Source organism: Caloenas nicobarica, chromosome 10 (assembly GCF_036013445.1).
Source record: "Caloenas nicobarica isolate bCalNic1 chromosome 10, bCalNic1.hap1, whole genome shotgun sequence".
Taxonomy (NCBI): Eukaryota; Metazoa; Chordata; class Aves; order Columbiformes; family Columbidae; genus Caloenas; species Caloenas nicobarica.
The window spans coordinates 14,799,882-14,826,757 of NC_088254.1; the positions used below are offsets into that span (position 1 = coordinate 14,799,882).

The following is a 26,876-nucleotide window of genomic DNA, read 5'->3' on the forward strand; positions in this document are numbered from 1 at the left end:
CCCAAAGCATCCCTAAGTGCACCTAATGGCACAGCTGCAGTGGAGTGAAATGAAATGTAAGCCATGTTAAATCTTTAAGCAGGTCTGCAAGCTTTCTAGAACAAACTGCTGTGTAAAACATTATTCAGAATAAACAAAGCTTTGGATCAATGTTTTGCATTTAAAGGCAGCTCTGGTGCCTGAGCAACAAAAGAAGAAAAAAAATTAAGGGCCCATTACACACAGCCACCTCCAAAGCCAGTCAATCCGTGCTGTGTCTTGGAAGGTAAACTGGAAACCAGAGGCGTGTTTCCCTTCCGTTTTTCCATCAGATAAAAGAAAGGGTTGGCCCCAGCAGCCACAGGCTCCTTCTCCTGTCCCGGGCCAGTCCCAGCCTGGGCAGCCCGGGGGACTCCGGCCTCAGCCCACGCTGGGTATCAATAGCAGCGGAAGCCGGAGCGCTCCCGGACCCGGGCGGCTGCAGCACCGCCTTCCTCTCTCCTCCTCCTCCTCCCCTCCAACACTGCCCTCCGCACTGCCCTCCCCGCCGCCGGGCCCCCCCGGGGACACCGTCACCGTGTCACTACTGACCGTTGACGCTCGTCGCCTGCGCCCCGGACCCGGCGCCCAGCAGGAGCAGCAGCGGCAGCAGCCGGGCGGCGGGGGCGCTTCTCGGGGGGTGCCGCGCGGGGAGAGCACCTGCAACACAGACAGAGGGGTTGGTCCTTCAGACCCACCCCGCACCCCCGCCCGCTCTCGGCGGCTCCTCACCTGTCTGCGCCCGGCGGAGCCGCATCGCTGCCGGCGATCCCTCGGCTGCCGGCCCGGCCGTGCCCGGGAGCCCCGGCCGAGCCCGGAGCTGCCCCTCGGCGCGGGGCCCAGGCGGCTGGGAGGCTGCCCGGGCTGCGGCAGGAGGGATTTCCCCCCGACCTGGACACAAAGGCCGGTTATGTCGAGAGCCGCCGCCAGCCGGCACTTCCCCGCGGGGAGCTGAGATGTTCTGGTCTCTGCCGAACGGGAAGACTTCAGCCACGTCTCCCGCAGAGCAGAAGGTCGAGCACACCTTCGTGTTCAGCAGCCCTCAGGGAGAGCGACAAGCACAGGGGACAGTGGCCCAGGCCAGAACTTGCCCGCTCCCCGGCAAGACCTACAGGAACCCGGAGTTTTACTTTGGAAAGCAGCGCCCGGTCTGCTCACAGCCCACCGCACCGCCGGGGCGTCAGGAAATCCACAACAAAGAATATTGACCTCTGCAGGAACCAGAAGACAATTTACAAGTAACATGCCGAAGGTGTAGGGGTATTTTATTTTTTTCCCTTTAAGACAGCAGGCATTTACTCTAATGCTTTCTGCAAATTTAGTTCGGTTGCTACGCAAACCCAGCTACAAAACCAGACATTGCCAAAGTGTCACAGGAGAGGTGCTCACCCTCCCGACGGGAGGACCAGCTTGTCTGTTTTACCATTGCAGGAGACTTACGAGATCCAAATGTTGCACAGTTGAAACACAAGCTCCCACTTTCAGGTTGACACCCATCCAGTCTAAGAATTACTGCCCGACTTCAAAAGCAATAAATACTAAGCAGGTAGTTTCTGTGCGTGGTCTCACTCCAATAGCAGGGTGCCCCCCCAGCAAAGAGCTGCACTACCTACCTACCCACCCTTTGCCAGTGCAGGCAGTACAAAACAACTGCATTTGCACCACAAGGCATTTCAGAGCTAAAATGGCTGGTGAATTTCACAAGGATACAGAGAAGTAAGTTAAATGGACTTCAACAAAATCATTAATTTACATTCATGAGAACAGACCTAAGGAAGAAAATGTTTTCCAAATGATAGCAATCAAGGTTTACTGCTGAACGAATAACCAGAGGAAGAAAGTGCATTGGTTCTCTATTTCTATGTTTGGCATAATTTAGAAAATGCAAATACAATGCAGAGTTTATAAAAGATGTGTACCATACTAAGTGTAAATACAGGTTTAAGCATTTATAAAGCTAAAGGGACAGCACCCAGAACAGATTTGCCACAAGTTACAGGAATGACCTGGAAGAATGAAGAGGAAAAATGCAGCAGAGGCAACACAGGATACCAGGTCTCCACATGAATACAAGTTTAATTTATAACAGTTACATAAATTTAAAAATAATTCATATCAAAATCCCTGGAAAATGCTGCCTTTAATGTTGTAACAAATATTTTCCTCTGCCTTTGCAAAGTACAAACATTAAACAACTACTGACAAAAACAGATGTGCCACATCTTACCTTCCTGGGAAAAGCGCTTCACACATGGCTGTACTGGATGAACAAAGATGGTGGGTCACACAGAAACACTGGATAGAGCATCCACATCGAGAGGAAAAAAAAATGTAAGTGATCATTTACACCCTCGGAAGACCTGTTGCATAATTTATCCCGACATAGCCATTTTTACAGCGACACCTTGGTAGTTCTAAAATATGCATAACAAGTTCTCATAAAGCCCACATTATATATTTAAATGAGAATGTTAGCAGTTTGCTGGAACAAACAATTTTCTAGCCTCATTTAAAGTTTCTCTTTCATAACCTCACATCATCCCCTTTCCCATCATTTAAGAATTCTATTCTAACCTTTTTTCTTTAAACAAATGAGGACCTGAAATCTGCTGTCTTATAAGTAGTTTCATGATTTGGCCACAGATTCTTTCAACTATTAATTCTAATGTTGACCAGCAGTAGTGTTTTGAAATGCCTGAAGCAGTGATGCCTTGATACAAGCTTAAAGCATTAAAGCAGCTCACTACCACTATTTATTTTGTGTAAAAGCTATGCCAGAAAATTATAAACATTTCAGAATTCAGTAAAGAACTATTGGATGGGAATAAGGCTACAAGGAAAATTTTTTAAGGGACCAAACAAGTAAACAAATTATTGAATTAAGAGAGGGAAATTCCATAGCAGTAGATCACTGATAGGTCACTAACATTTTAATTAGTGCGACATATTTGCGTTCGTTAAATGTAGATGAACTTTGCAAACTAAAGCAGAGAATGCAGAAGCCAGAAGAACAATGAGGCACCTCTGAGAATTAGTCAGGCAGGAATTTGGACAAATAAAAGAACAGTACAAGTGGAAATTAATGTTCAGCAAGAATATTGTGAACTTAGGCTGCATGTGCAGCGACTATGGGACATAAAGGACAACGATGAATTCAGATCTGGGGTTCTCATTAACAGAGGAATACTGACCAAAAGCAAAGCAAATGCAAAGACAAGCCACAAAATAACTGCAGGAGTTATAAGAGTAGTAATTAAAAAAAATAAATCGATTTATGGGGAAAAGGTTAAAAGTACCAGTTTGTTAAAGTAAAGAGTAGCTGCTACAAGGGGTCATGGAAAGAGACACCGTAGGCCGAAGTTTTCAGAGCAACACAAAGCTCGATGTGGTTATCAAAACACATTGCTTAAGTAAAAATTGCCCAAGCCACAGCATGGACAGGCTTACACTTTCAAACATTATCTTGAATACCTACATCACAGACATCGGCTTTGTTTCTGCAGAGCTGTAGTCTCAGGAAGAACACAGGTAGGAACAGGAGAAAACCCACTGCAGAGTTATGAAGGCACAAAACAAACAAAGAGGCAGACGTGTATCTGAAGAGTTATTTAAAACACAGGAGGGAAGCAGCAAGCTTGAGGTGACGATCAGGCAAAACCTGCCCATTTGGGCTGGAACAGTCACCAAGAGAACCACTGGGGACCCTGTTGCTTGGGGCATTTAAAACTCACAACTGGTAACACAGCCGCCAGATCCAAATTCGAAGGATCAGGATGACACGGAGCAGGACGGGTGTCCTCATTTCCCCCACTCTCAGTGAAAATACCAGTTTTTCTCCTTTTACAGTAACAGGGCCAAGTGACTAATCCAAGACAACAGAGACACTTGCAGTGCTGACAATTAACTGCAGGCCTGTTCTAAGAGCTCATGACAACTACGTTCAAGCATTTCTTCTAGGCAATGAATCATGATTTTTCATTAGTTAAAACCAGCTGAACACCATTTAGAAGTAATCTCTTTTACATTTGATTTACATACCAAGCTTCATGGAAATGTGGCTTTGTACTTTAGGAGAACTTTCCTTGAAAGGAAGGAATTAAATAGTGAAATTCAAGTTTCTCTATCAAGATCTGTACTTTACATTTTCCTCGTGTATAAAAATTATGCACCAAATAAGATTCCAAAATTCAGCAAGCTCTAGTCCATGCATCCTTTATTCCATTACAATCACTGCGTTGCATTCTAGCAACAGGACACAAACTGCAATCAATCGCGATCAATTTATACAACAATCTGAGGCTTACAGTACATTTAAGGCCTTTAAATTTGGAAAAATTAGACCTATGCTAGTAGTGTAACAATTTTTAAGTGTCTTGCATTTCTGATGCATAATCTGTGCGACTCCAGTGTCAAAGAATCAAATTGCTTCTAAACTAAAAAGATCAGCTCAATGAAAATTTAGTTACATAAATTCATCAAAACATAAATGTGTAAATTTTTTTTTTGTCCTGGAAACTTTATAAAACTTTAATAGCAAAATAATGTAGGGATAAAAACATATTTTAACAAAATGTATTCATATACAAACCAGAATTTTGCAGTTTATTGTAACTAGACTTAAATTAAAACTACCAATTAAGAATCTATGCACAATGTAAATTCAAATATGTACAGTACTTTTAAAAAGTCTACAGGAATGCTTTACAGAAGGAAATGTCTGTTATGGCTATTATTCAGACCATCTGAATATTAAAATGAGTTTTCTAGTAGTAAATTTACACATTTATTTTTAAACAAAAGCAATTTTGTCCCCAGTTCCTTTAAGAATATTCCAGTTATGTTTATACAAGTAATGGAGAGGTCGTTACAGAGTTTAGCCCCATATAGTAGTTTATTTTCAGGAAAAAGTATATTTAAATAATTTACTTGGGAAGATCAGTAAGTTAACAAAAGAACACAAGAAGGGAGGAGGGGGAACTTCATCACAATAACTTTCCAGTTACAATACCACAGCTAGAAACTTTACAGAGAAAGTACTCCCTTAGACTGAACCCTTGACTGATTGTTCAGAACAAGCTGTAGCTCATAACAGTTGTGTTCTCCACACTGAGAACACTGGGGAAAAAAGTCTTTGCAGGACAGAATTATAAAGACAGAGAAAACTGATCTTCGATTAATACAGCACTAGGTAAAAAGTGTCCCCATAAGCAGCTAGTATTCCCACTTCCTTCAGGGCAACAAAGCTAAAAATTGGAATTACAGTAGTTGACCATTTTTGTGTGCATTAGTAGAATAATTTCCAGATATAAAAGACAAATTTCATCAGATGTTTGATTAGAACACCCTCAAGAGAGGGTATTTCTTCATAGTATAAAGCTATTACAGCTATCCAGTTAAAGCATGTGCAAAACCAGGTAATTTCTTCTGTTCACAGTAACTGAGGTAAAATCAGGTAGGCTTCTTCAGGAGTTGGGAAGTTCATGAGATATGAACTGTTTTAGTCTCTCTAAGTACTGTGCATAAAGCTCTATGTCATTATGCCCGGCCCCTTCCACCCAGAGGGGCTCCACCGCTCGCGGACATCGCTCGTACATGGCCAGGCCGTGGGAGAAGTCGATCACCTCGTCTTCGGTACCGTGGATCACCAGCACGGGAGAGGTTACTTTAGAGATCTTGTCAATGCTGCGGGATGGAAAAGAAGAAGATAGCTCAGTTTGGGCCTTTTATACCATTAAAGAAAGCAAGCTTAACTATTGATACATAATCACCGCGTGTTTTTAAATGGCTGCAAAACACTGGAATTGTGCCCAAGTGACAGGGAACAAGGCTCACTGCCGAAACACACGTGTAAACAGGAGCCTGCGCTGCCATCACCAGTGTCCCACCAGTTCTAATGATAAGAAGCCCAAATGGGCAGCACGCAAACAAAGTTTGACACACCCCCCCCCCCAAAACAGTGAGTATATCTATAATAAAAAACATTGAGAAGCAAGAAAGATTCCATGGGACCCGCTGCCAATGTGGACTTCACATTACACAGTATCACCTTCCAATTTAACAGATTAAGAACTAATTAATGACATTCCAGTCACAAGACTCATGCGAAAAAAAAAGCAGCGCCTCAGTTCATGAAGTTTGAACTGTCTTCAACCCCCCAAACTGAAGCAGGTTCTGCTAAAGGATAACAATCTGTTCTTTGTACTGATTGTCTGTGTTCAAACGGTAAGAAAGAAACCTGCACGAGAAGAGTGTTACACAAGGATATTTAACTGCAAACCAGAAGAAACACACAGGATTTTATGTCATGCAACTAACTTCTTCTGCAAAGTGGCCTTAAAGTACTTTTTTTTTTCCCCTCCTTTTGTTCCAGCTACACTGAGCAGACCAATACAGCCAGTGACCCCCTCTCATGGAAAACTGGGTTCAGCGGAATGGAAAGAGCAACAAAAGCACTTTCACACCTATGAGTTCAGGCCAGAAAACCCCAGGTATGAAGCACACTGGTCGCACATGAACTTTACGTGGTAACCAGCAGCTTTCTCAGACTGCCTTCGTGCAGGCACCAACTTTTATTGCCAGACAACCATACCACACCAGTAGTTACCAGTAATTCCAAATGAGTACATAAGCAGAGTGGTAATGAACCCTCAGCCTCCTACCAGCTCCGCTGACATCAACAAATGGAGGAATTGGCTCAAGACGTTATGCAGGGTATGGGATGAAGTGGGTGGAGAAATGAGTATCAGTAATATTTGATTTAACAGAAGGACAAGCCTATTTCTTTGCACTATCTAATAAAATGTTTGGATTTTTCTGCTCTCTCTCGAAGAAAGCATGCACTTTTTATAATACTAGAGATTTTACAAAGCGATCAAGACTGCTTAAAACAATTTAAAAGTATGGATGCCAACATACACTGGTTTAAAAACAGGTTTAAATAAGCTTTATGAAAATATAAAGCTATTTAAAAATTAAGATGTAGACTGAAGCACTAAACCTCATGTATATAAATCTCAGCACTTAGTATGCTAGAGAACCATCATTGGCATTCCAGTAAACAGTTGAATGTAAACACATTTCTGTCTCAATACTTCTCCAAAAAAACAGGCTTCAAGTCATTTAAAGAGGAAAAGCACTATTTAAAATTAAAATGCAGCCTATTTCACTTTTTCTGTCTAGAACCTGAGTTGTGTGTAACTATGCTGAATTCAGAAAAAATACCCCCAGAACGTAAAGAGACAAATCAGAATGAAGGAGTTACTTTTTTTTTTCCTCCATAATTTTCATCCTCAAACAAATTTCATAGCCAAATGTAAATGCTTTACAATCAGCAAGTCATATAAACTGACATCTTAAGCCCATGAAGGGTCTGTCCCCGAGTTCCATGATGTGTCAGACACATCAGCTACATACAGCTACAGAGATCTTTATATATAATTTTAGTGGCCAGATACTAAGTTCTGATTTATTGTAGGAAAGAAGGAAAACCCCTTTAACTTCAGTATTCAGATAAAGAAACTATTTTTTCCACATACATTCACAGACTATTAAGCTAGATAATATTTGTATTTTGCAGAAAATTGGAAAGCGTCCCACTGCCAACTCAGCGACTCATAAAGCAGTATTTAAACTGCACATTAGACTTACTTAGTATTCTCAGCCACACTGCTCTGCAGCTAGAAAAATCTACAGAGACCAAATTCTCATGGAGTCCCAACATAAAATGCACATAATAGCAATTCACCGTAGGTGCACACAGAACTATTTGTCCCCCGCTGTGAAGACAGACAGTTGAGCTGCAGACATTCATAAAAGTACAGTGCTGTTTATTTTCAGTGCTGACAGGGCAAGTGAAGTCAGACTGACAGCAACGACCAGCTCAGCAGGGTAAGAACAAAATACTCGAGTGCTACAGTGCATCTGTTGTCACTGTCCCCCTCTCCCACTTTTTCTTGTTTAAACTGGTGTTCTGTTTGGCTGATAGCAGCCCATCACTGTTACTTTTGTCATCAACGCTATTTTTAAGGCTTTCTTTTTTTGCCCCTCTAGCAGAAGCACTTGTAAATGTTGGATTTCAGGTTTAAGGATGATGAATGAGGAGAAGTGTGTTTCAAATTCTGATGACACCTTCAACTATTTATTTATTTAATAGCTTTTATATATATATGTGTGTGTGCGTATATATACATATATGTATATATCTCAGCATAGATACCGTGAGAGCCAGCATTACTTGGTCACTATTACTTCTAGCTGTCTTAGCATACGGATTTATATCTACAGCCTCCCCCACCTTCTAATTTTAATCTGTCACAACTAAAATAAAAACAAACATAAATGCTATGAATATCCCCTACTACATTTACTGCAAACATGACCTTCTGAAGCAAACTCAAACTTTGCACCAGGCTTCAGAGAGTCTCTGCTTTATCCTATCCCTTCCAGGGAGACGTCTGTGCCTCCTCTCTCCTGCCACAGCTCTATACACACTGCTATGAAGAGACTGGATCAAATGGGAAGTTTTAAAAGATTCCTAGAACATCTGCTATTCCCAGAACCTCTACTATTCCCTAATATTTGGACATTCTGATTTAGGTCTGTTGCAACTGCTTTTCAAATGAAACACTAGGCTATAAAGGCAACTGTTTTATCTTCAAACCAGTTGTATGTAGCTTTCTGTACGTAAAATATTCTAGAGCTCCTTAAAACAAGCTCAAAATCTTTCAAAAAAGGGACAGTAACTTGCTTTATTTTGGTCACAGACATTAGGGTCTTACACAACCTCCATCACGGAGGAAGAAATACAAGTCTCAGTATCTTTAGTGATTTTAGGTGGACAGCACACCAAAAGCGCAGAAGTGTTTTTACTTACAAGGACCAAAGGCAAAGAAACGCTAACTGCATTCCCTCAGGATTATACATGAAAAGCAGAACCAAACTGAAAAATGAACCTCACCAGCCTAACACTCAGGCCTCTGACACTCTCTTGTTTTCTCCCATTAAAAGCAGTAATTATCTATACCTTTTTCTCTGCTGATCTCGTAAAACTACAGCAACATTTTAACAAGCAGCTTGAAAATAGCACATCCATTTCATGATATCATATTACCTTCTAAATCAAAGCTGACCAAGATGTTAAGGGTGTACAATTACTAATTTGTTAGTCATTAGCTTGAAGGACTTAATAGTCAATTATCAGTTGTTAAGCTACTACTCCAAATTTGACAGCATAAAAATCCTAATATTAACAACCCATAACACAAAAAAATAAGAGAAAAATCAGCTGTAAACATTAAGACTTTGTTTGTTTGTTATGACGATTATCACGTCGGTTTGAGACTGACATCAGCCTGCTGCTTACACAGTGAATCTCTGCTTGGATTTAGAGGGTGTGCATATCTGAAGTTTAAAATGCAGGTGACAATTCAATAAAGTCCCCTGGAAAGTTACACAGCTAGTGCCTTTCAAACACCTAAAGAGCACGTTGAGTATAGAACAATCCTCTTTGCAGTGTTTATACATACCTTGGAAAAGCATCAAAGCAATAGGTTTTCCTAGTGTCAGGAAAAGCTACCCGTAATCCCGACATCAAGGGAGAATGAAGGATTACCGCTGCACACTCGTACCGAGATGCCAGGTCTACTGTAGGGACTGTACCAATACTCTGACCGTACAGAATTATGTTCTCAGGACTAACACCATACCTGTAGAGAAAAAAAAAATCCCTTTAAAAAAAAAAAACTAACAACAAATCACATTTTGCATCGCTAAAACAAAACTCAAAACAAAACGAGGGGGATAAAAAAAACAAAGCATCCCTCCTACTCATGGTAGCTCTTTAAAATCTGTTCCTAGGAAGCATGAATTTACAAGTCTAAACTTTAAAACAGTCCAGCAAAGTAAACAATCAATACATTACACAGGCTGAAGAGAGCTATCCTCAAAGACGGAATGTCAGTTTGTTCGTTAATCTTCACCATCTCCACGAACAACTCTTATCTTTTACTCCACAGCACAGTAAATTATAAATTAGGCTTCCCCACTATCCAGAGTTACTCTCAGGAATTTCAATTAGGTTTTTTCTCAAGGCTAACAACCCTTCCACCGTTAAACAAGATAGTTACTCCTCTGCCCACCTTTCTTTCCATGCAGTGGGAATAAAAAGGCCAAACCGCCTTGTTAGCACAGTGAAAGACACCAAAGAGGACAAAAAATTTGAAAGGATAGTTCCATTCTTTTTTTTCAACTTCTGATCAGTGTAAAGTATTCCTCATTTTTATTTTCCAGTTTAAAATACGCCAAGCTTCTTTTGCATGTAGAAAGACACACTGTTCCATAAAATTCAGGGTTCACTGGGAGTCCTGGATGACTCCTTTATTTTCCCATCCATCTATGAAACCATCCTAGCTTGTGTGCTGGTTCGCAACTACAGAAAAGTTCAAGATTATACCAATTTGGTTTTTACCTAAACTACGCAAAATATAAAGGAATTTGGAAGGGGCACAGGAGGAGGCGACAGTGGCTAGGAAGAAGTGAAGAGTATTTGGTCACCGCAACTTGTTAGGAACGCTGCAAATCAAAGCTGTTACTCAGTTAATTATAAAATATTTACCCAGAAGATTTCTATGTATATCTCCACTTCCTATCGCAAGCTGTATAAAAAAGTAACGGAGTCAAGAAGAGAACAGATTTCTAGTAGAAAATTATTTGTGCAGAACATGTCTTTTTGCCAGTCTACACTGTTCACAATCCTGCTGTCACTGCTATGACAAGGAAAATCAAACCCCACAGTTTAGGGTATTCCCAGTGAACACCTGGAAGTTTTCAGCTTCCTTGCCTAGCTGATAGAGAGGTGTTTGGCAGGCCTGGATAGTACCTGACCTCCAAGCAGCTAAACGATTTGGTACATGCAAAAGAGAGAAAATTACAATGGAAGAATAGTCAATTAATAATTAAAATTACAATAGAAGAATAATCCAGTACTAACCAAACAACTACAGGCTGTCAAGATTGCCTGGTTTTACGATGAAGTAATACTAGACTGGATTGCAGGCTCTGTGAAACTGGAATTTTCTTAATTTTTCTATACTGCTGAGCATAAGGGTGCTTTTGGCATCTACTGGAATATGAATAAGCAACTGTATAAAAATATCTCCCCGGAGTAAAATTCTATCCTCTTGGTAACCAAGCAGCAGCTCACGTTGGTGGTCTATCACCACAGCCACGGCCTGATGTTTTTAAAGAGATGTTGTGAAGCTCTTTTAGAAGCGTTTTTTATCCCTTACTGTTAGAAACAGTCCAGCACATGGTAGAGCCTGGCTGATTTTGGTATGCGTGTTAACAGGATAACAGGATCCTGGAGCAAAGCCTCGTCCTCATGGACCTCGCTCCAGCTGTTGGGTGGGGGGGCGGAGACATGGACCTTGAAGGCAGCACACGCGTCCCATCTGCTGATCCACCCGCTGCTGCAGCGTGTTAACCACAGGCAGAAATGGGAATACAAGAAAACAGGACTGGAACAAGATCCACTACACGGCACTTAAGTAGGGACGGAATGATATTAGTGCTGGTAGGTTTTTCAATACCATCCTCATCTCCAGTATCATGATAAATGTAAAGTCCTCTTTCTAAAAGGTTTAAGATCTAAATAGAATATGGAGATGTTTGAATGAGAATCACAGGATAACAGCTCAGCACAGGGTAGCAAGAGAATTCCTTCAACACACACAATTGCCTTAAAATGGCAATTTTCTTCAACATATATCTGCTTTGGATTCACACCTTTTGATGTTACTTTACTTCTGAAAACAGCTCATATTGTAAGTGGAGCACCTTGCTGCTGTGGCAATAGCTACTCTAGAAAAAAAAAATCTGAATTTCACAGTATGCCAGTTAATATTGGATATAGTCTACAGCATCATTAGGAAAAATAAACAAAAAGCAACAAGACAGATCTCTAAATTTCAAGTAGCCCTTCATCATGAAATAAATACTACAACTATTCAGTACCTAGTTCTGCAGAAAAGCAATGTGACAATTTTAGGGGAAAAAAAAAAATCTTTAAAAAGTACTAGAACACTGAGTTAGTACACTTGTAGCCTGCAATTAAGTCGAAAGCCTTTACTACTTTGTATTCCTACTGACCGACAACTAAAAGAATCTCTTGGACCATTTCGGTTAGGGACAGTCCAACTTTCCAAGACAGAAGAGTCGTTATAACAGATTTATGTTTTTAAGCCCTTTACCATCAGGTCATCAATTAGAAGGTGAGACATTAAGCCTACCGCAAACATCAGCAGAAACAGCTACATGTAAAATTTATTTATTGCGAGGCCAAAGGACATATGACAACTCAGAAGCAAGGGCCATGAATAATTGACACATGCAAGGTTCTTGGAGCCGAAGGCCAGGGCTTGGCTCCGAGATACTCCCCATCTTCCCAAGCGCTGCCCAGCTGTGAGTCAGCAAAGACTGTTCCACTGAGGTACACAAGGACCTGGGGATTTTATCTTCAAAGTTCTGCATCCCTGAAGCAAAGGCTGGGCCCTTCCTCACTCTCTGCAAATGTCCCTGTGGTATTAGATTCTTGTGCAATAGGAATAGTGATACAGAAAGTGAAACTGAAGAAGAGAGGAAGAGCAGACATGGATGAGAAGGTGACAATGAGACTGAAACTAAGTGACAGAAAAACAAAGAATGAGAGAGAAAAAGGCAAAAGACATTCTGAAAAAAAGAGGAATCCTGTTACAATCTGCTCTCCTATTAAGGAAGAAAGTCCTTCCACCAGCTAAACAGCAGGTCCTAAAAATATCTTCCTTGAAACGCAGGAGCTTTGGTCTCTGTGGAAACAGAGATCCATCCAAGGGAGCAGGAGACCCAGATTCAGTCCATGGGTGCGCTCCCGCACTTCTCCCGTGGAGCCCATCGAGGGCAAAACAAGCAGAGCAACATTGAAACGTGGAAACCAGCCTTCAGGAAAAGCAAAGTAAGAAGTAATTCGAAGCATTACCATGGGCATATATAAAACACTGATTTGACAAGGCGGGCGAGAAATAAAAGAAAAAGAGGCAGGCATGCTTTTTTTCCCCAAGGGAAGTCAGTTACTGAGAAGCACAGAGCTACTGCCATTTAAAATGATGCAAGCGCTTCTACTTGCCCTACCCACAAACACTTATCAGGTGTCAACGTTCTCCAGCCTAGTCTACTCTCAATAACCCCTGAGTAGATTATCTGGATTACGGATTACATTTCTTATGTGTGCAGAAAAACCAACAGCTATCTTCACAAGCAGTACAGCTACCTGCACGCACAGCTTTCCAATTCAGGCCAGGTCAAGCTAAGGCACCAACACACTCCACAGTTAATAGCAACACAGGGTTTTGTTCCCCCCCCTCCACCCTGTGTTACTGCCTCAAGTTATACAAATTAGGTTTACCAGCTATGTTGGTCACCTCATGCTAGCATGAACTACTTGCACAGAAGTTGGCTGTTACGAATCTACATCCCAGGCTCTCCTTACTTTTTCCTGCACAGAGTAGTAAGAGACCTCGGTGACACCAACAGGTCAGTGGGGCAGAGGAGGTGGGGAGCATAGCTGACAGCGAGTACGGTGAAGGAGGATGGGACACGACAACTTCTAGTTCAGTCTGGTCATAGCTGTATGGTTGTGGCTTGGACCACGTCCCTCAGTCTCCTCATACAACACAGATGAGGGTATCAATTGCCTTTGTACAGTACTTAATGCTTTCTGGCTGACAGCGCTACGTACAAACTGTATATTATCATAAAGCATCTTTAGTTACGAGCACAAAACAGATTCCCACGCCCCTCCCTGGGCTTCGGTTTTGAGTGACACAGGTGGAAAGTTTCCCATTGCTATTTTTACCATCTCCTCACTCAGCTGACAGCACCGGGGGAATGCTGCTGCAGGGACTACAGGCGTGTCACACAGCTGAACCTCCGCAATGGTCACGGCCACAGTTACAGCATCTGTGCCAGCCCTCAAAGCTGCCAAACGCATATTCCGTAATGAGGCCAGTTCTTTTTTCAGGCTTACTGAACCAGTGAAGTTAACCACACCTTGTATTTTCAGTTTTGAAGTTTTATGGTATTTGCTGTCCCAATATCCCTTACCTAAACTGGAAAGAATATAGAACAGCACAGAGATGGCAACAGCAACAAATCAGTTTTCAAAATCAGTCACAGCATCTATCTAGGCAGAGCATTTTGACTACAGAAACCCCATTTCACAATGCTGTCAAGACCTGTTTAACTGCCACGGAACTAAGGCAGCTACTGGTGGTCAAGTTCTTGCTTACAATACAGTACATAAAGAGAAATAGCCAGGAAAATCACAGTCACTCGCCTGTGCATTCTTGCAAGGAGGCCAAGCTTGAAGCTGTGTGCATCCCTCTCAAAGGAAACACCACAACAAAATAATTGCATTTCAAGACACAAAGAAAATCCAGCACACATCAGGAGCAACAAAATCATGCCACATTTGGAGGAAGTAGTGACGTCTAGAGGATTTTTACTAGCACATATATGTGCTTAGCTGTAATAAGATCTTCACGGGCTATTCGAGTCTGTTTATAGAAGTCCCTTTGTCACAACATACTATTTGTTCCCTTTTCAAAATGGGTTGTCTCTAAACTTTATAATTTAGAGAAATTTAGATCAGTTGTTAAGAAACGGGGACGGATTTTTCTACAGCATCATTATACTTTTCCATAAGATGTGCATCTACATTTTCGGAAATAAGTGGTTATTGAATCCGGTCTGAACCTAAAAAGCTAATTTTGGGGGTAGAAAAGAAAACCAAAAATCCTCAATGACGTAAAACCCCAACATGCAGATTGTCTATCTTGAACAAGAGATTATGTTGTAGGATCTTTATGTTAAAAAAAACTCAACAAGAGAAGTTTGGATTATTGCAAGTAATTTACAGTGCCAGAAGAAAACACTCAATTTCACATGGTGCTTCAGCAAGTACCACTCCAGAATGTCAGCCAAAATACCACAGAAATCACAGCAGATTTTCAGTCTAAATGCCAACACTACATGGAGAGCAAGACATTAGAGATTTTTGGTGTTAACCATAACATCAACTGTCAAATGAGAAAAATTGGAATTATTTCAAGATTCACAGGAACCCCTGGCACACAGCAAGAGTCCCTGTGCCAGCTTCTCACTCCAGTTTCCTTGAATTCACATGAACATGGATCTAAAATTCTTCACTGTTTTACTAAGCACCACAAACACACTGAGTATTTAAATATGCGATGTCGTCTTCCTCCTCTGCCTCCTTCCTCCCCAAGTCTACAAGCACTATGTGATTCAAGTTCAGGTACAGCAGTCTCTCTTTGACTTCACATTTTCATTATAGTAAGAGCCAAAACCAGTTTGTATAGTATTTTGGCTTATGAAACTGCAAAAAAAGACACAAATTTTTTTGGCATCTATCCCAGCACACTGTCACAGGAGCAGACAAGTAATTCCACAAATGTGTTCACACTCAAAATAACTTCAATGGCTGCCAGAGAAATTTAATCAAGGAATCTGCCACAGTTTTATATCACTATTATTTTACTGCTACACCAGATAGTCATTGTGCTAATCAACACAGGCTGATACTGGAGTTACAGAATGAACTTCTGACACTTGAAAATGATGTCTTAAAGGTTATTTTGGAGGTTTGTTATTTGCAAATACCACACTACAGCCTTGCTGGACTATATGACTGTAGCGCTAATCCACCAACATACCAGCTCTTCTTTTCAAATAAATAAATGGATTGAGTGGAAACAACTTCCAGGCACTTAGAATGATCATTTACACTGCAGTAACTTAATTATACTGAAGCATGCATCACCACAACTACTTCTTGATTACTGTATTGTGATAATCAGCGATCTGTTATCAAGTATTGAGAACAGTGCTCAAAGTTCAACCAAGTCCTAACAAGGATATTAGATACCACTGGTGAGCTCAAGCACCCGTGACAGAAGCAGGTGATGCACACAGGGCTGAGCAGTGAAGCCACTGCAAGTTTGCCCTGTAAAATAAGGCTATTTCACAGCATTCTTCAGTACAAACTGTAGCATAATTCAGTTAATGTAAAATGTGATTTCATTAAATCTACACTGAGTAGCTTTGGGGTGAAGGTTGAGGGTCTTTACTTTTTTTTTTTTTTTAATAAAATCCTAATAATACTAGTTCCTCTAAAAAATTGCTCCTTTTTCATATATAGCCTTAAATTACGTTGTGTTCATCTGCGTTGCACAAAAGCTCCTGAATATGTCATGTTTCAAAGTGGGAAATAATTTCCCTAGCTAAAGTAAATCTGCTCGGGACTCAGAGCAAAACCAAGAACTCTTGAACTGTAAAAATCCACCCCCCTCCTTTTTTCCCAGCTTCATCGCTACAAGTGAATTCCTTCTCCCCCTTCAACACCCATTTTCTTGGAGGGTTTCATCCCACACTGCGGCAGCATTTCCGCATACCTGCCTTGCCCCACATATTTCTGAGCCAACTCATCGCCAGCCCAGCCCAGAACCCAGTGCAGAGCAGGTCCCATCTGCGCTCCGGCTGCTGCTCCTCAGAAATCAGCTCTGTCCTCACAACCAGTTACAGCTAACGATCATTTGACAAATGCAATCAGACTGCACCTATCCATGCTAATTTTTCAAGCATTTTTAAGAAATAAGAGTCAAAAGAGAAGTAACTGTAAGAGCATTAAAAAAACCCCAAACCAACAGATAGCACACACCACCAGCAAGGAACGAAGACCTCTGCAAACTTGCACTCTGGAAGAAATCTCTTCCAAGCTAAGTGAACAGTAGCAAAATGTTGTGATATCAAAGACAGAATGGGCAGAAAATATGCATTTTTTTTTTTTTTAAGGAGCTACAAAGTCAAACTTCGTTTCCTCTTACAGTAAGAACTCACCTGAATTTACAACATGACTTTTCACCACCACAGTAACCCAGTATACTAAATTTTGGTGCCTGGTTTATGTTAGGTCGCTCATTTGTCTACCACGTGAAGTAGCAGTTTCATGCAACAAACAGATTTGGAACAGTTGCTTCTGCCTGAGTTGGTGGAGTTTGTGTTTCTTTATTTTGCTTGGTTTTGTTTGTTCATTTTTCACTCCCTAGACAGCAGGGAATGAGGAAACAGAATTTTGATTAAATGTGCATTGACACTTACATAGGAACTTGCGCCATTGGCATGCTGATACAAGAGAACAGAATAACTTTGCCTCTACAATCACTAATTCTTCCATATTGAGCCAAATTTAGCAAGAAGGCCATTGACAAGTGAAACCAGATCCAACAAAAAAGAGCAATGCTGTGGCTGAGCCTTCTGTCTGAACTCCTCCCTTGATCATTCCACTACTTTATGGCAAAAGTTGAATAACACTCCAATACTCAGTGTGCGTTCATGCGATGAGAGGGAGCATTTTCCTAAACAAAGTCCTAAATAAACCCCTTTAAATGCTGGGGGTTTACTTTATCTCCCCAATCACAGCAGCAAATGTAATCCAAACCCAGTGTAAATTGAAAGACAAGAAGCTAGTAAGAGTGGAAATAGGAGGTTAACACATGGATACATTCAAATGTAATTCCCATACCCTCCAACTTTCTTTTCTTTAGCAACCTGAGAAATTAAGTGAGTTCTGAAGCAAGCCCTGCGTCACAAGGCAATGGTTTTGAAGATGCATGTGTGCTCTCTACTCTTCATAGTTTCTTGCATCTCCCAAACTGCTTTCTTAGAGCAATCTTGATTTACACCATTTAGTCCCAAGACACAACAAGTAGACAGTATACTACAACGAATCTCTCACTCTAGTTATTTTAAAAATAGAGCACTGGATTTAACTTTAACAAAGTATTTTCCATTTAACGGAGATGCTCTGTAGCAAATAAGCGTGGAATACAGAAGTCTTAAGCTTTATTTATCAAAGAAAGGAAACCTTTACTGCCCGCTAAGAACCATCTTCATTCACCACAGCATCAATAATTCACAAAAACTCAGTCAGCTACATTCTATTATATACTCTTTACTGTAACCGGTGTACAAAATCTATATAGCCAGTCTCTGAGGCACATTTAAATAACCTGAGAAAGCGGAGAAAATCCTGTTACTTTCACAGAGAAACTCAGTCTATAGCATCTTCTGGAGTGAGGAATTAATTATCTTCACTCCAGCTTCTATCACATCTCTGTCCTGCTGTGGTATTTTTATTTCAGCTGCACACATCCTACTCTATGTTTTATAATACAGCAGAGCTAAGACAGATGAACACATTCCTCATAACACTTAACAACCTATTAAAATTCTGAGAATCCTTTTACTGTTGTAAAAAGCCTTTATTTTCACTTTGGATATCATACACTCAAAATCTGAAAGAAGAAATAAACTACTGCCTGAAATTGCACTCCTAAAAGTGTTGCAATGAAGAACCAGAAAGATTTGATGATATCCATGTACCTAAACACAATATCTTTTTATATAAAGACTTCGGGTAAAACAAGTATGTGTCAACTCATGCAGAAGCTGTACTTGAAAAAAGTCTCCTCTGATTCCCTAAGAAACCTTAAAAAAACCCAAGTGCAAATATTAACACTGGTTATGCAGTCCCACAAGTTTTGTGCTTTCACAGCTGTTTCTTAGAATTCAGTTACTTCCAAATAGGAGAGCCTTGCCTTGTTCCTGAGGCTGAAAACTGGGTGAGCCAATGCATTCTGGCTCCGCTCCCAAGCCCATCGCACAACCCTCCTCACCACCCTTGGCTCAGCACTGGGGGACTGAGGGTTTACGGGCCTGGAGGAAAAAATCCTGCTGCTCTCCAACAGTTCTCAACGCTTTTTTTGTTCAGAAGCACTGCGTTATTCTTTCAGTACTCCCATCCGTTTACTGGAGCATCTCTGACACCTCAAGCTTGAGCACTGCTCTTGTCCTCACTCCGCTTCACATCAAGCACCAAATTAACTTTCTGATGTATTTGTCTTACCCCTGCATACCTACAGCACCACGTAATAATAGTTTAAGGCCATCCTGGTGCAGCATGAATTGCCATGAGCTGCAGACTTAAGCCTCTGGGATTACTTATCTGAGAACGAGAGAGTGGCTTTTGACCCGGCTGCTGCCTGCACCCACCGCCGACATTCCCCCCTTTCGCCACGTACAGCTCAGCTGCTCACAAACACAGAATAATTGCTGAAGTGCACAAATCAGAACAGTCGAGACAAAAAGAAATGGCACCAGTTAAGTTTTCTTTAAATATATCAGGATGTAGTTTCTGAAAATAGTCATCACTGAATAAGCATATAATGAAACAAGACTAACCCTAAACTGTAATCAAACTTCGAAGCTCACCTAAAATTTCACACTTCTAGGTTTGCACAGCTGGTTAAGCTATACACACTATAACTTAATAAAAAAGGTATTCCCAACCTAAGGATCTTAAACCAAAAGTATACATAAATTCTGCTGAAGGCAATTGTCTAGATGCTCTAGAAGAAGTAAATGGTTTCCTGAACTGGGATTAATCCATTGGAGACTAATATTAGGAAGGATAGATGGAAGGGGAAAAAAAAGAGGAAAAAAAAAAAATCCAAGCAGACCACTCAAAACCTTTGATATCCTATAGGGCTTGGCCCTGGAACTACTCAGGTAATTCATCCCATCACTGATTTAATTCAACTAACTTCTTAACTTCTGTGTGTCCAGTTTTTTGTGTAGTTTGTTTGCTTTGGTGGGAATTTTTGCATTCTTGCCTTTTTCTTGCATTCTCTTCTACCTTTTTATTGTAATTTTGTTTACATTTCAGTCTCTAAGTAAAAGCTATTTTATCAACAGGTTTTACAAAGAAATGCACATTCCCAAAGATTAACAGCATTAAATGACTAGTTTTTCTATGATTCTTTGATTAGCCATTAAACATGTAATACGTGGCACTGATAAGCATTTTCCTTACGTCACCTACGATCATAACTATATCCAGAAAACAAGCTGATAAAAAAAGATTCAAGTATTATTCCCATAATTCTAACAGAGGAGAACAAAGAAAAAGTTGAACAGTCTCAAGAAGCAGCAGGTGCTTGTATCCAAAATCCTATTACAGCAGACAAAGTTAAAGACATTTTCAAACTGTTCTTCAAAGATCCCTGGAAATCTGAATTCAGTCTCTCCTACAGAGCACCAGAGCCACAGTCCAAGAGGATTACATGGCAGCTGGAATGGATAAGGTTTTGCAAATGTGCAAGCAGACAAACTGGAAATATCATTTCTTCCCATTCGGAAGCATTGGTTTAGCTCCAGCAGTGATTTGAGAGTCTCTGACAGAAAGGGGATGAGAGGGCAGAAAGGCAGGACGGGGGACAAGAACAGCAGAGAGGTCCTGATACGAAAATGATTAGTTCCCAATGAACTGGCCTGATATTCCTAAAAAGAACCGACTGCAGATGAATGCATCTGTCCTCAGTATATGAATATTTTATCAGCCAGCACTATATGAAGGTGAGTCAGCAGGCAGTAGGATTCCTTTCTCCCTTATATACTTATGCTAATATGCTCAAGCACTGCAGAAAAGCAAACAAAGTTATTAACTAAGATGGGGCTTCTCTCAAAGATCTGCAATGTCTCTGAAGGGCTCTATGCAGAAGCCAAGTGAAGAAGTGTCATGGCTTGCGTTACCCAGGAGATCAAACATTCCGCTTGGGTAGTCCTCCCTCATTCTCGGGGAATATTTCATGTTTCTTTGAGTTACACTAACCATTTCCACAGATTTAAAGAAGAAAGATTTAAAAAAATCAAAGCAATCGGCGTATCCTCGGCACTGTCTTGTGAATCATAAATAGGAAAAAAACCTACTTGGGTAAGTGATGCTGCAACCTCTATTTTTCCCCCATCCCCAGATAAGTGGAGAAAACATCATTTTTGAAATTGCTCCAAACACTGAGTTTTATTACAGCATGAATCTGTATGCACTTAAACATCTCCTTTTAAAGAAGTGGCAAATTCACAACCTCACAGAGGAACATTACTCTCCCAATGAGTCTCTCTTGCCTTATCTCAATTATCCATTTTCTGCTAGATTCATTAAATATTCTAACAAATACCAAGAGTGATAACAGCCAAATGGAAGACAGTCATTTCATGAAAGCAATCTATTACTAGAAAAGATTTTTCCATCATCTTTTCAGCAACAAGAAAACCTCAGTGGTTTTTTTTGTCCTCACCATTTTTATATCGGCAGTCTGACTTTTAAATCAGGCTCAATTCCTTTCTTCCTAAGCATCCTCAAGTTCTATTCCTGTCAATCACAGATGGGCTGACTTGAGTCTACCAGGATTAAAAAGCTGTTGCTCCACAAAATCTATACATTATCAAGCCAATATTTAAACCTGCACTGTTTTACACTTCATTTTCCTCTTGTACATGTTCCTTTAATTAACTTTTAGCACATTGAACGTTCAGGCTCCAGTAACAGTCAATATAAAAACGATTAAAAAATATATAGGTATTGACCAGGACTAACAACAGAAAACGTTCTAAAACAGCAGACCGTAGATAACTAGTCCAGAGCTCAAAAATCAAATTTCCTAGCCAAAGCCTCTATCATCACAAACCCAGGGACTAAATCCCTCCTCCCTTCTCCCAGTAAATACTACTTAGAACTGTTAACAATAAAATCTAGCACAAAGTTTCTCCTTTGCGCTTCTCCTGTTCAGTTGAAGTGCTCATGAAACCTGCTTTGTGCTCTCCAGGAACGTGAAAAGACAGCAGAAAGAAATAATTTCTTACAGAAACAGATATCTGCATTTAATTGTATGCAGAAACATCAATAAATGTTACCTATTTTAATGTAACGAATGTTAATCTAAGAAATGGGAACAGTACTGCGCATTTAGAAAAGTACTAACTTTCTCATAACTGTCCTAAACTCACATCAAAAATTCAGTCCTGAAACCAGGTCATATATACTTGTTTGGCTTATCCAGCTGCCTTATCTAGCATCATCTGAGCTTCTATGGAGTAAAAGACATTTTGCCCAGTTTGTACAAATCAGGAGGTTTTAGCATTGGTCAAACAGATGCTCGCACACTTTGTTTTCTGCCAGCATCCCTAGTTAATGGGGCCAATTGCTTTTGTAGTCTTTTTGCTGAAAGATTTCTTGGTAGTCAACTTTTCCCCCTCAAAACAGGATGCTCTCCAGTTAAGAGTCAGCTACTCCACACGTAGCAGTGGTACCCAACAGTGGCTCAGGGACAACTGTCAATACAATCACTTAAGCGTATTGTTTCAGTTGATGTTAAACTAATAGAAACTATCCTGTAGATGCATCTTGGAAAAACAAAAAAAAAAAAAAAAAAAAGAAAGAGAAAAGAGAAGCAGCTTCCTGGACTATGACGCTATTCATCATCCTGTTCGCTTTATCTGTGATGCAGTTCTTGTAAAGCACTTGATTGCAGTATTGCTACAGAACAACTGGTTATACAGGAAAAAATCTCAGTAATTCCAGTACAGGCCACACGGGCACTTAACTACCAATAAACCAGCACGGCATAAACAAGTCTCATGATGCTGGAGCTTCTATTTTTGAAATAACAGATAACAGTGCAGTGCTTGGAGAAGTAGGTATATTGATGTCTACATTATGGCCAAATGCCAATTTGGATAGTAACATTTTGGCAACGGAGGTTTTCTTCAGTTCACCCTTTCATGACACATGCGCTTTTAGTTATAAACTACTGCTGTTTTCTACCCCAACACATATTTTTCATATTTAGCTCTCCACATAGTTACATTTTACAAATGAACAGTGTTTCCCTTTCTCCTAATACCACAAAGCTTCCAAGACAGAGGCAAAATATAAATATTTAATGAGAATTTGAAAAAATATTTAAGGAAGAAGCCTGATCAGTTCTACAGGGAAGAGCAGGAAAGAACAAAGTTCACATTAGACTACTGCCCAGAAGCACATGGGAAGAGTGGAAGGAAGAAAAACAGAGTAAGAAGTGACAAACAATGCTTGCTGAATCGAGTTGTCCTCTTCCCCTTAAAATCTCAGTAATAAAATTAGAATCATTTTGGCTGGGAAAGACCTTTAAGATCATCGAATCCAAATTGGCTAAATTTAGTCTAACATTCCTTGCTTTATTCTGAATTAACACCCACTTCATAATAAAAAAAAGAAAAATATAAAATTGCTGTGAATGTCCAAGCAAAGAGTAATAACCTTCAGTTCAGTTTCTCCTGCTGCTGAAACACAACAAGTTTAGAACTACACCCACATAAAAAACATCCAGGATCCTTAGGTTTAACTTTCCTCATTATGAACATTATTAAAGTGGATTTTTTGATGGAAAGGGTAATTTCCTGAAATAACTGGAAAGTGCCAGATCTTATTTGTATCAATAGTGTCTGTTCAATGCTCTACACAAAACTGTCTACAGATCTTAGACGAGCTTTGACAGAAGGGCATCTAGTTTGGAAGGGTGGTATATTTGGCACCAGCTCGCTTAGTCTCAGCAGAATAATAAAGGACAGAATTCAATAAACCAAGGAGAATTTACAACCGCCTCACCCTCTACACAACTGGGTGGACATTAAGGTTTTATGACTATCTTATCTTTTACATCAAGAATGCAGATTCAAGTTGAATTCCAGTACATTGCCATCTTCATTCTTTGTTAAAGCAAATACAGTTTACGATACTTTTAAAAAAATACGACTATATTTGTGCCTGGATTCCTCCACAGACAGTAGTTTCTGCATTATCTGATCGGTTTTTAGTACAAATTTCAAAACCAACATTTTTTTATGCACAGGGAGCTTCAGAGGTGAACATGACGTTACATGAATAATTAGCAAGAGCTCAGAGGAGAGGTCAGAGAATTTCTGTATCAGAGAAGCTTGAAAGCTGGCAGAGATTCAGCAAAAGTCAAAACCTTTGAGGCTCACAGGTCAGGCTTAAGATTAAAACCACTTGATGTCTTGAACTACTGTAGTAACACCTGAAAAGGTGCTTCTTGCATCAGAAAGAGATGCCTGTGATGTCTGCCAAGCCACAGTGTAACTATTAACCAGTCTGAGGCAAAGGTTACATATTCATCAACTAGTAGGCATAAAAATAGCAAAACTGCAGCTGAAACACCGCTCCACCTCTTCCTACAGCTCTGGTATGGTTGGTTAAACTTGATAAGATTCTCATACCCAGGCTGAAACACTTTTTCTGTAGTATTATTAAGACACATTAAAAACACGCTTTACTAGAAAAATAGACAAACTTTTTACAGTAGGGAATGACAAAAGTATTATGAAGAAAATACATAATACAAATTAAAATACAAGTTGAAGTACATTCCAGTCTTAGGGGAAGGAGGAGACTGACTGGCTCTTGACCAGTGGCCTCAAGGTAAGAATTGTCCAGGGAACACCTCCAAAATAAACATTACACCAATTTAAAAAAAATAAATCACAATGACACACCAAAATATACACACACTTTAGTGAGAAATTAATCTATCGAGAACAACCAGCATGTTGGAGAAGGCTTGTGTAAATTTGCCCCAGAGAACATGCTTCAAAAACAAGACTATTTTCTTGAAAGATGCCACTTTCCCCGGGCAGTTGTATAGCCAACATCCTACTTAAATGAATTAATCAGATGTTGGGGAACACTATACAGAGATGGAACAAAGATTAAGATCTGTACAGACAAACCAGTCCGATGCTTAAGGCAGCAAGTTAACTACTCAAAATTTCCTTTAAAGTGTAGATGGTTGTACATACCATTTTGGTTGCAAAATGCTTAACAGAAGTCTACTCCCATATTATTATTGGCTTCTCTTTTATTTTGCATGTTATTAAGGCTTGCAGTTTATTGTACAGTGTAATAGTTAGGACTAAGTGTCTTGGTTAATTTAGTATAAATAGCCATTCAGGTTCATGGAATAATGATAAAAATCATCGGAACATTATCTCAGTTTATCTGTACACTGGAAAAAACATACAGCTGGTTTTGCTTCTTTGCTGATATTGAAGACCATTTTTCAAGTTCTATGAGAACACCCAAAGCAAAGCTAACTAAAAGTCAGCAGAGAGGAGGAATGTCTGGAAAGATCCTATAATCTGAGCAAAATCCTTTCTAGACAACCTTATTTAAAGAGAAACATTTCAAGCCGTACTATTTAAAGGGTGCTTTCCTAAGGAACATGTTGAAGTTGGTCTCAGAATTTTCAGACTTGTTGGATCTCATCCACTACTCCATACTTGTTCATTTGCTGCACGCAAAAAGAAGTGGCCATGCCATGTCACAAAGTTAAATTTAGCTGCTCTAACATACTGAGATCTTCAGAAATTTGGCAGTGTCCTGTAAAAAAAAATTTTTTTTAATATATTTGAGCTATTAGCTGACACTGCATGCCTTGAGAGGGGTTATTTGCCAGACACTGATGTATGCAGCTTGTTTCAGCAGCATGCCTTGGCTGATAGGCAAGGCTCACAAGAGTCAAAGTTCTTAAAGAACATTTCTATATGTAAGCAGGATTTTTTTTTTTTTAATCAGGCATGGTAACACAGATGTTCCTAAAAGCACACCCAAAACTGTCTAAACCAACGATTAATTTCAAATTAACAATTTAAAAAAGCATTTTTATATTGAAAGGAGTACCTAGAAAGAATTTCAAGAGACTGTGTCGATAAATAATATCACAGTCAGGAAAGCATACATGAAGTTTTTCTAACAAATTTGCAATACCAAAAAAACCAGAGGCAGCACTTCGAGATTACCTCTAATTTAAATTTTTTCCCCTGGACTTTGAGGCAAGTGTACTAACTTAAAACCTCATCTTCCACATCATCATCACTTATGAACCCACATGGAATTCCCCTTTTTGAAAGCAGAGATTTTACAGATTTATTTCGTGATTGTAGGGATTTTCCCAAAGACATGCACGTGCTCATCAGGAGACATGAAACCAAGGGTGGGAAGGTGGGTGGGCATTGAGCCAAATCCCACTGTTTAGCACAATTTTGTGCCTTTGTATTATTTGGTCTCATGGTCAGCAAACCCAACCACAATGTTTAACACCAATAAGAGCACCTTTGTCCTGTAAAGCTAACATAGTGGTTAAAAAAATATTGGATAAAGATATGGATATAGATAATGCCAGTATAACACTGTTGTTATACAACTGGCCTATGTTTGCACCTTCCTGAGATTGTCTGCGGGTAGCACAGCTTCATGCGCAAACATGCCACAATAACCCATTTTTCTCAAATTAGCCTTTGGAATACAGAACACAAAGATGTTCCTCAGTCCTTAAGCTGACACTATGCACTATTCATCCCATTCTACATTCTTAGCCTTCTATTAAAAGCACCTTTATTTCTGTGTTCATACAGATTTTCCTGGATTTACAATCACACACTTCCATTGCTCACAAAACCCGACATATTAAAAAATCCACACCAATAAAACACTCCGTTTGAGAGTAGAAATGAAATTTAGCATCATCATCAGATGTCAGGCTGAGCATGCAAGACCAGCGTGTGTCATTCATTTAAAAACTGGAAAGCAGGACAGTCAAGACAAAGTAGTAGCAAATGGGTCACTGAAACTGCTTATTCAGCTCACAAGTTACAGTTTCGAGCAATCTCAACTATCCGCTGACTCTTATGGACACAAGAGGTTTGCCCACCTATTGTATTTTAGCCCATATAAACTCAAGGTTCTAGAGTTAGACAGAAAACAATCCTTAATTATTTCTATTTCAGATCAATATTATCAGTCAATATATACTCAAATGAAGGTGAGAAGACATTCGAGAACCACCGGTGTCCAAAAA

The 26,876-nt window shown here is 40.1% G+C and overlaps 1 protein-coding gene across 1 annotated transcript in view; it reads right to left on the reverse strand.

The window, feature by feature from the left end:
• Positions 1-4,633: 4,633 nt before the first annotated feature.
• ABHD17C (abhydrolase domain containing 17C, depalmitoylase) overlaps positions 4,634-26,876 on the reverse strand; it is a 30,073-nt gene continuing 7,830 nt past the window's right edge. The window contains exons 2-3 of the mRNA XM_065641667.1: positions 9,543-9,722; positions 4,634-5,700 (exon numbers count right to left, since the gene is read on the reverse strand). Coding sequence (XP_065497739.1) covers positions 5,481-5,700; positions 9,543-9,722 — 400 coding nt within the window. The 3' untranslated portion in view covers positions 4,634-5,480. The remainder of the gene's footprint in view (positions 5,701-9,542; positions 9,723-26,876) is intronic.